This window comes from Dendrobates tinctorius, unplaced genomic scaffold (assembly GCF_039654945.1).
Source record: "Dendrobates tinctorius isolate UK_male_01 unplaced genomic scaffold, ASM3965494v1 ptg000223l, whole genome shotgun sequence".
NCBI lineage: Eukaryota > Metazoa > Chordata > Amphibia > Anura > Dendrobatidae > Dendrobates > Dendrobates tinctorius.
The window spans coordinates 2,873,798-2,885,000 of NW_027361890.1; the positions used below are offsets into that span (position 1 = coordinate 2,873,798).

Below are 11,203 nucleotides of genomic sequence, written 5' to 3' on the forward strand. Positions count from 1 at the left end.
GGAGAGGCTGATGATGGTAATTGATGGGCAAAAAAGTGCACTGGGCCCTTGACCATGCCAAGAAGGAAACAAAGCCCCCTCATTTACTTATTCAATAAAACTGTTTTACTTTCAAATACATTTAATAAAATGTACAATACCAGTATGATTTTTATAAATTCTAAGTCCCCTATACAAAGGTCTAAATAGTTCAGTTTTAGTTTTGGGGTTGACAGACTCCCTTTAAAGTGGTTAGTCACTACTTTAATACTGAAAACCTATCCTTTTGATATGTCATCAACATCAAATTGGTGGGTGACTAACAATGCTGCAGCCCCCCACTGATCAACAGACATGAATTCCCAGTGTACAGAGCGGAACATCTATTCAACTTTTCACTGGTGGCTCTTTCCCCTGACCTCTCTTTTTCACCTTTATATTCAAATGTTTTCAAATTGGATAACATAGAAATCCAACAAAAAGTTGGATGCTTGAACAAAAGGGAGTCAAGAGGCTGCCATACATATTTGAGGTTCATCAGATTCAATATTGATGGGTTAGACCAACTTGGATTGTATGTCTATTGAGGCCTTAAACAGAGCACTGTGAGTGCCCAATAGCCACCAAACCCTCACCTTTGGTTGGTCTGGTTTTATCATGCAATATAATCCAAAGCAACAACAGTGATGACATCACCCCCCCTTTCTGATGAGCAAAGCAAAAGTGGATATGGGTAGGTACACAACAATAAGCTAGTATCCCATTTTAGTGTGCTATCTCGCTTGTTTTCCTTGTTTTCTTAGGCCATACATTTTCATAATGCAATACCTACACATTTGCTACATTGAAATCCAAAGATAAACAACTCATCTGTTCTGTGGGTGGGAAATAATTTCCCCATATAGTAATGCTTAAACACATTATTATTGTCTTCTGCAAAGTGAATCATCAAGTATATTCACAATAGAATAGGTTCTGTATTAAACATTGTTTCCCCTTACTCATGACTTGATTTCAGTCACGCCACATGACATGTTCCTGCTTGTTTCAGAAATGAGAAGACTATGTAATAGATACGCATTGTGACATTCCACCCAACCCTCTGCAACAGCTGTGACCCATATAAATTCATGGGAATACACTATACTTATTGAAAAATGCATGTATGCTCCTCAACATTGAAATTGCAACACCAAGAGTGATAAGTCAAGGAGTAACAGAAATCAAGGGAACAAGAAACATGTTAATAATATGTAGATGTAAATACTTATGTCCCCCCCAAAAATTGAGAAAAGTATTCAAGGTGTGATACCTTTATTGGCTAATTTCGTTGATAATATGTAAATGATGAAAAAAATAAACTAAAGTTTTAAAAACATCTTGATTTATTTAATATTGCATATTATTTAATTTTCCAGAGAATCATGCATAGCGTATACAGTAAGTCTCCTTACTATAACATGCCAGGCCTGGCTTGGAACTCCACACATGGAGGAACATTACCCTTTACACAACTTGGCATGCTATCAGTGAGGTTATTAATGGATGTCTAATGAATGCTTTGCCATGCGCAATGAAGGAGTTTGGCTACCGTACATTGTGCAAGCACGCAGCGTAATCTCGACTCAGGTGTGACATTCCCCCTCTTGAAGGCCTCTTCATGGCATTGCCCAAATTGTATCCAAACCAAACTCTGGCTATCATTGTGTCCAAGAAAAAAAAAATCTCATTGCTGAAGAGGATATATCTCCAATCCAGCCCCCATTGCTATCTGGCTCTGCACTATGATGGCATTGAGAGCGGTGGCGAGAGGTCAGTGGAACACCTGTAGGTGGATGTCAGATTCTTACCCCAATGTCATGTAAAGCAATCTGATGGTTGTATAAACACTGTTAAATGTGCCACCATGGCCTGCAGCATCTGTGGACTTGTCTCTAATCAAGCACATCTGGGACACCATTGGTTAGCAAATGTTGAGGCGTGTACATGGTATACTAACGATGAATAATGTACATGGAAGGAAAACTGTGGTCCATGCTAGCTGAACCACAGGTACAATAAATCAGGGAATTTGTTTAACTCTTACCTATGATGTCAATTACAGGCTTCTCATCTTTTTAAGTGGGAGAACTTCCACAATTGGTGGCTGACTAAATATTTTTTTCCCCACTGTATACATTGCAGTTATGCATATACGCCTGCTGGCTCTCCAAAAATGCTTAGTGAGGGCCAGATGCTGGCCCTCCAAAAATGCTTAGTTATAGCCACCTGATATCTCTCTGACAATAGTAAGGGAGGCCTGATAGTATTTCCAAATAGTGATGGCCGCCTAATGGCCCTGAAAAAAAATAAATTTACTTTCAGAATCCCTTCTTCATAAATGACTGTGACTGGGCATTCTCATTTGAGCAGGTAGCGGGATGCAGTGACGGACAGGAGGCAGAGCAAGGGTTAACAGATTTATTACCAGTGGTATACTCCACGCAGAGATATAATGGGTTAAGCAGGGGAGTAAGGGAGGTGATATTGGCAAGGTATGGGTGTAAGGAGAGGTATGAAGTAAAGAAACTGTTCATGAAAAGGTTAACTTATCAGTCCGCTGTCTTCCTGGCTGTAGAGCTGTAGGTTCCAATGATGGCGCCCACACAAGTGGTGAGTGATGTCTCCGGTGTCGTCCTGAAGGAGCTGGGAGGTTCGATTCCTTGTGATGGCGGTGAGTTCTCATTGTCCTGAGCGGGGTCCTTGATCCACGGTTCATCGTACGGGATGCAGAGCAGTCTGTGTTACTGCACAGCGTGACTCAGCTCAGTCATTGAAAGCGGGTGAAGTAATACACAGTTCTAGCTGAGTCACCTGGTCTGTCCTAGGCGGCACCAGCTCAGCAACCAACAGCCCAGAGAGTCTGTAACTGTCGGTCACAGGAGGCAACTGGCACACGGCAGGTTGCTGTCCACAGTCAGGGTTCCTGGACACAAAGGATCTACAGCGCGGGCCCGTGCTGTCACAGTGCTCGTGGGATGGAGCACGAATTGTCTCCTGCTGCGCATTCTGTCTTCCCGCCAAGTCTCCTCTCCCTTTCCTGCTCACAGCCCCTTTTATAAAAGGCACGCCCCATGCTGTATAGTGCAAAAGGTCGGTCTGAGTCTGAAAGCTTTCCCCTTGACAACAATGGTGACAGCCCCGACAGTTCCGGAACCAGCGCCAAAGAGGTACCCCCCTTTCCGGTCCATCTTCTTACACACACACACACCACATTGCCAGATAAGGTATTATCTGTACATGTTTTTTTCACCATTGAAAACAATGCAAATTTGCAGAAACGCAGCTAAAACACTACGTGTGAACACATCCCAAGGTGTCGAGGAGCATTCTTTTTCCTTATTGTGACTTATATACAAGTCATTATCCTGGAACGAATGTTTTTTACAATTTTTTCCAGTCAAATCCACTTTATTTGCAGTTTTGTATATTTTATTGCCAGTCCCTAAAAGTGGCGTAATACTCTGTCAACATTGTTTGATAGATGGTTCTAGAATTCCCAATGCTGTTCCCATGCCATTTCAGTACTGTTTCGATTGTTTTTAGCAATTTTTAGACCCCCTCCAGTCCTCAAGAGGGGCAGTGGAAAAATGCTTGTGTTTTCCATTGACTTCCACTATACTCGTTACTCAGGTTGAGCACTCAAGCAATGCGATTTGCTCCACTTGAATAACGAGCAGCCATCACTAATGAGAACTACACAATAATTATTTTTTTTTTTACTTTTTATTTGTGGAGGGTGTATATTCAGCAACAACTTCCCTTTGGATGAGTATATCCAGTGGTAGCAACAGCATTTCGTACACAGTACATGTTCACTGATAATATGTCTGTTCTCAGATATCACACACAAACCTATCACAAGTATGTTGTTGCCATCATAAAGGAGAATACATACTAATAGAATTGTCAACAGGGATCATAAATACAAACCATACTATGTAGGCAGGATCAGGAGACAACAGATTTCTAACAACTTTAGATTGGGTTCTGAAATGGACCAGCCCAGCCACAAAACACACTTAACCTACAGTTCTATTGTCTGTGCACCCAATATTGTGATTATCACACATTTCTATGCTCCTGCATTATGTCTTGTCTCTAGTATACTTTTCGCATTATAATTGCACTAACAATGTATCTGCTGGTATCTACTTGCAACTGTCTCCTCACCCGGTTTCTACAACAGTGATCATTTGAAAGAAGGTCAATGCACTATTTGAAGTTATGAAGACTAATGAAAAAAAAATTGTTATGTAATTTTAGCAGTATCTTATACAATTAAAAAAATAATAATAAACAAGCAGATAACATTTACAAGATAAAAGACTTTAAACCCCACCTTGAAATGTTTCCAGCTCATTCTGGAGAATCTTAATGGCTTCACTCACTCTTGGACACAGCTGAGAAACACACCAACAAGGGTAATAGTTATGACAAACCATCTTACAATGAATATTTAGTGAAGTGCAGCTTCACTTCACAAACTTTCAACATGTGATAGACGTTTTGATGCTGGGACTCTACCAATCACTAATACCAAAAAGCAAAAGTACTCAGCCGAGTGCTGCTCTCTGCCAAGACTAGACTATCGTCCATTTTGTAAGAGAGTATTACCAAGCTGAGCGTTCTATCCCTTAATTTTTGGAATCTGAAACAGTCTCAGCACCTGAATCAATACCTATTAAAACATCTGAAATCTCTAAAAGTGCAGTTGACACTTTTTATTTTACATGATAATTAATTTTCTCTTTTTCAGTAATGAAAGAGAAGAAATCTGTCAATTCAATGTCAGTTCTTGAGCTGTTCTCTCATGTTAATTTGTCAAAAAATGTACTCATCCAGGAAAGTACATGATGTAGGAAGGACTATATAGCAACACCAAATGCTTTACACCCAGGATGTGAAGACTTGCTGCTTTTTTATTTCAGTCTTCTTTGAGTTAATAATTTGCATTTTAGTTTTGTTTGCCAAGTCTGTGAGAAGAGAATAAAGCCAACATAGACTGGGCCTACTCTATTCTATGGGACCCATTACAGCCACATTGACAAGTTCTAATCCTCGCCAGACAACAAGTATTGCCAATGATGACTTGGCAATGTGATCTTTAGGTGCTGTGCAGTGCTTCAGTTTTCATGGAAGAGATATCTCACCAACCACTTGATCTTGATGCATTAAGACCTTAGCTAATGCTAGGGGGACCTGGTAAATTTAAAAGGAACCTGTCAGGAGCTATATGGTCTTTAAAATAATTACATTGACTGGTATGGTTGTAAAAGGCACGTTCGAACATACCTTTTTTTTATTCATGTAAAGGCGTCTGCTCCAACGACATGCCAATTCCTGGCTAGTGCATCAATCCTCTACATTTCCCACCTAGCACCAACATCATGGGCTGACTGACATCTGTTCAGCACCGCTATAACAGTTTTTTAGTATCACTAAATAGCCTTCAATGAATCCCATGTGAGTGGTGCTAGAAGGGGAATAATCTAGTGGATCAGTGCACTGATGGGAATAGACCCACATTCTCATTTACATAAAAATGCATAATAGATTTTCATTGAATGTTTCTAAATTTAACCTATTTGCCAATAAAAGATAACTGGAATTTGCTGAACTAGACAGTATTGCATTCACTACAACACAATAGCAGTTAAATACTGTACATCTAAAGAAAAAAAATACTGCATTGAGAAGCAGATTTAGTCATGGTTGGACTGGTCTGCCAAGGTAACATAGGAACTGTGGGCACAGTCTGTGATAGAACAATCAATGCCAAACTGCAACACTGGGGAAGTCAGACATTATAGAGAATCACTTGTGACAAAGGTCAAATTCTTGATTGATTCACAAATTAAAGTTTAACACCTTATTTCGACCAATTGGCCATATTCTTTATGTACACACAACAGAATGGTCAGTAATTGTTCAAGGCAGCATGTCCTTTTTACCCTGCACGATGTGCTGCCGAGAATGAGGATTTTAAAAGCCTGATTAAAAATAATTTCACTGAACAAATGAGCGTTATGATTGGCAACTCTTAGGAATGCTCATTATCGATAATCGGCCAGTGTAAAGCCAGTTTAATCCTATAGAATAAATAACATATGTTCCTTTTGTTATGCATTGTTTGTGATGCCTCCAAGCATATAATTGTTATTTAATGTCCTCATAGTACCTCTTTATTTAGATTATCTCTGATGGGCCTTTCTAGAAATCCAGTAAAGAGATTGTACAGCCAGCTGTAAGATATTAAAGTAGGTTAAGTAACATCAAGATTAAATCAGATAATTATATAAAACTGTCGACTAATCAGAAAAGATTTGGGAAGGGAACAACTCGTTCTTGTTAAACAGGTTTTTTTGTGAACACATTGCTGTAATCTGGTGATATATTATGCTTTTAGGAACACGTCTAGATATGGTACTTGGTAAATCTGCTTGTGTGGAATTTAAGACTCTCATATACTTGGAATAGCAATGATAAGAATAAATAGATAAATCCAAATTATATTTAATCTGTTTATCTACCTGGCTCCTCCAGAAAGGTGGACTTTCGCATTTTTCACCTCTGAATGGCAGGAAGAAAGAGATACAGATGGTCGGGCAGCTGAGTCTTTCAAGGTAGTAAACTGTGCTTTTAATGTTACTCCAGAAATCGAGAGTGAAAAATCACCATTGTCATTTCTGTTATAAGAGAATACAAAGTTTCAAACACGCGGATCCTAAAACCACCACAAAAAAAAACTTAGAGGGGTTGTCTCACAACAGTCAATTTTGGCATATCCCGATTCCACATTCTGATTGATTTCCAAACTTCAATTATAGGAAAAGTGCAACTCATACGCAGCTCTTTACTTTCTAAAGCCCCCGTCACACACAGCGATCTCGCTAGCGAGATCGCTGCTGAGTCACAAGTTTTGTGACGCAACAGCGATCTCACCAGCGAGATTGCTGTGTGTGACATCTATCAGCGACCGGCCCCCCTGCCGGGTATCGCTAATCCTAATCGTTCTTGAAAGCTCTGGACTGGGTCGTTGGTCTCCCGCTGGACAGCACGCATCGCTGCATGTGGCAGGTGGGAGAGCAATGACCAGCGAGCAGGAGCTGGTAACCAAGGTAAACAGTGGGTTTCTAAGTGCCACGCTGTGCTTAGAAACCCTCTGTGTACCTTAGTTACCAGCACGCTGGTGCAGGGAGCTGGTAACCAAGGTAAACAGCGGGCTTCTAAGTGCCGCGCGGCGCTTAGAAACCCGCTGTTTACCTTGGTTACCAGCTCCCTGCACCAGTGCGCTGGTATCTAAGGTACGCAGCGACGCACGCACTCATCGTCGCTGGTGCTGATCGCTGGTGAAGCTGCCTGTTTGGCAGCAGCTCACCAGCAATCATGTAGTGACACACCAGCGATCCTGACAAGTTCATATCATTGTCGGGATCACTGGTGAGTTGCTATGTGTGACGAGTCCCTAAGAGAGAACTGAATTAAGCCAAGTACTTTTGCTCCGGGACCCCTGCTCTGGAGATAGCAGGTAAGACCCTGAAGTGATGTTTTTGATTTATTAGAAATTAATGGCATATGCCATGAATTTACCATAAATGTGTCTTGTAAGATAAACCCTTTAAGGTGACTATAAACATTAAAACAAGTCAGCCAGATCCAGAAATTTTAGAGCAAGTGGTTAACTATGTTATATGTACAGTGACCTCCTAATATGCTGCTGACTAAGTCAAGTGAAAAAAGGATTGTGCATGATGAAATTGATCACCTGATTATTTTGTGCTCATGGGGGATAAGTCTTCCACAAAGCTGTCTGGCACCAGCTTACTATACACTCCCCATTAGAAGCACATGCACACTCAACTGAATAGAGCATGTATGTAGAAGTATTGTACAACATTTAAGCGCAACAGAACATACCATCAATCTGTATGAATTTTTGGGCAGAATTGCTTTCTGAATATTTTGAGTGACAATCAGAGGCTCAGAAGTAGTGATGAGCGAACATGCTCTATACTGTTCTCATACACGTTAGCAGGGTGTGCAATGAGACATGTAGCTAAACCCCCTGTCTTCTTTAAGAAAAAGAGGCTGTAAAATTGTAACCTTCTTTTATTGATTGCAGATGTGACAGGAAAGGGTGAAACTTTAGGATGCAATAACAGGAGCATTTCAGAATATATAACTGCACAGAGCATAAAATACAGATAGCCTGCAATACACAGTAACATGAGGTAATACATAGGTACCATGAGGTAATACATAGGTAACATGAGGTAATACACAGGTACCATGAGGTAATACATAGCTGATGATTACCTATCTAATACAACAAACGTTATAAGCACAGGATTATAAAACCTAGATAGTGCTTACCAACTATGCTTAGAGCAGGCTGTTTAAGAAGCATGAAGAGCACGAATGGTGTAGTTTCTCCTAAGACACATGGAGGAATAATGGCTGCTGTTCCCCTCACAGTGTCATAAACAAGACTATGATGTAACAGGAACAATCCCACAATACATTTCAATTTAAACTAGAATCTATGATTAAACGGCCAGCAGGTGGTGCTGTTACCTCACAGTATGAAATATATGAAGGATTAATACACACAAAAATACAATGTCTGTAACAATCGAAGACATAAAAAATGACTAGACCTTCTAGACAGCAATTATATGGCTGGACAGAACACTCCCCGCTTGACGTCAGCTGACGTCACTATTGTGTTTATTGGACGAGAACAGCAGAACGAGTTCCCCTACTGGCCTGAGGAACAATTTGGTCTCGCCTTGTATTCCTATTTTTACTTCCACCTTACGTACGATTCCATCCTTACTTGGGAATGTCTGGGAAATGAGACCGAATGGCCATTCATTTCTTCGAAACTGACAGTCTTTCATTAGCTCTATATCGCCAGGCTGGAGGTTAGGCTTGCTGGTTTGCCACTTTCGCCTCTGTTGCAGAGTAGGCAGGTACTGTTTTTACCACTTGTCCCAAAAGGCATTGGAGAGACTCTGTACTTGTCTCCATCGACTCCTGTAATGGTCTTTAACATTAAATTCTCCAGGTGGAGAGCAATTAGGGTCGGTCTTCTGCGTAAGCAGCAGGGCTGGGGTGAGAACAGTTGGGTCATCAGGATCACTAGAAATTGTAGTCAATGGTCTGGCGTTTATGATGGCTGACACTTCGGCCATGAATGTTGTCACACTTTCATGTGTCAGTCTTGCAGATCCTTCCTGCAAGAAGATTAAATCGAGGATTCTCCTTGCGACACCTATCATTCTCTCCCATACACCTCCCATATGTGAAGAATGTGGTGGGTTGAATGTCCAAGTACACCCTTGTACACTTAGGTATTTTTCTACATAATTCACATCCAAGTTGGAAGAGAGTTGCAGTTCTCTTGCTGCTCTGAGTTTCCTCAGAACACTATCTTTTGGTATTGATCGTTGATTGGTTAAACAGTCGATTTCTGTGGCATAGTTTTCCCGTTGTACAGCTCAGATAATTATATTCTTCAACTGCTCTAGCTGTAGAGCTGTGTGGACATGTTTACCATGGTGCCAGTGGTCCTCAAAGTCTTGAAGTGTAGGTGCTAACTCTACATATCTTCTCCATGAAGGTTAAGAAATGGTCTTTCATCTTTGGTCTAATACAGAAGCTGTGCATGAGGGAGACAAAGTGTTTGTAAACTTGTTCTTTGTTGTTAGGCAAGCATTGTCTTTGAGGCTTGAAGGGTAGAGATGCAATCCAGCTCTTCATTTTGTCCTGCACCATTCCTTGCTCCATCATCTCTAGGAACAGTCTATCTTCAAATGACATTGCTGTACTATTATCTTCTATTATCTTCTTTGGTCTTGCGGAAGACCGTACACCCAAGGTGATCTTGGTCGCAATTCTGAATGCAATCATCATTGGCACGACTCGCTAAGATACTTGGTACTGAAGTGCTGTGTAGCAACTCCTTTATGAAGTAGTGATTTTCACATGGTTGAAGGAGAGAGAGATCAAGCGTACTGGTAAGCATGTTGTTAATCACTGTCGGTTTATGTGCTTCTCCTAAACAGTCCTCTCCTACAATGACCCACCCAAGGTCGAGTCTCTGAACATATGTAGCATTGTGTGAGCCATTGATATGCTGTATAACCTTGTGAACTTGTAGATTATCTCTCCCTAGGAGCAAGATTATTTGAGCCTCTTGGTCGAGGTTGGGAATCAGGCATTCTATACGCTTCAGATGAGGATGATACGATGCCACTTCAGGCGTAGGTATCTCTGACCTGTTGTCAGGAATCTGGTTACATTCCAATATGGTTGGTAAGGGCAGACGCTTTTCTCCATCTATAGACTCGACTACGTAGCCTGTTGCTCTCCTACCAGCTGTCTCTACTATACCGGCACAAGTTTTCAAAGAGTAGGGGGCACTGGGTCCTCTGACGTTAAAGCTATCAAAGAAGGCAGACTTGGCTAATGACCTGTTACTCTGATAATCTAAAATCGCGTATACGTTGATGGCCTTGTCCTTTTCGTCTGCTGGGTAAACTCTCACTAGGGAAATTTTAGAGCAGGACTTGCCTCCTATGAGATTCCCACAAACTTCTGTACACTTAGAAGTAATGGCTGGAGTGTCAGTATTTGAGTCATTCAGCTCCCCGCTATGCTCTTGGGGCAAAGCATCCGATGGTTGTCCAGGGTGTAGAACTGAGTTATGTTCGGTGCTGTCACATTCGGTACACCTTGCACTAACTTCACAGTCCCTGGCGAAGTGGGATGTTGAAGAGCAGTATTTGTAGCAGATGCAGTTCTCCTTAAGGAAGGCCTTCCTTTCTTCCAATGACTTTTCTCTGAAAGCTCTGCACTTAAGTAAGGAATGTGGCTTCTTGTGTGAGGCTAGTTTCACACTTGCTTTTTTTTGCAGCGCGTTTTTCCCGCAAAAAAACGCATTGAAAAAACGCATACATAAGCATACAACTGCTGCGTTTTTTTCAAGCATTTTTATGAGCATGCATGAAAAAAACGCAGCGTTTTTATGCGTTTGTATGCGTTTTTAGCGCGTTTTTACCGCGTTTGCGTTTTTTTCCAACATTTTTAGGTGGCCCCTCACACTACCCAAACCATGACTTTACTAACCCTAACCCTGACCCTAACCCTAACCCTGACCCTAACCCTAACCCTAACCCTG

General features: G+C 41.2%; 1 protein-coding gene across 1 annotated transcript in view; it reads right to left on the bottom strand.

Moving 5' to 3' along the window:
- Positions 1–11,203, bottom strand: part of LOC141059044 (bactericidal permeability-increasing protein-like) — a 203,766-nt gene that overhangs the window by 183,877 nt on the left and 8,686 nt on the right. The window contains exons 4-6 of the mRNA XM_073555254.1: positions 6,552–6,707; positions 6,200–6,263; positions 4,361–4,421 (exon numbers count right to left, since the gene is read on the bottom strand). Coding sequence (XP_073411355.1) covers positions 4,361–4,421; positions 6,200–6,263; positions 6,552–6,707 — 281 coding nt within the window. The remainder of the gene's footprint in view (positions 1–4,360; positions 4,422–6,199; positions 6,264–6,551; positions 6,708–11,203) is intronic.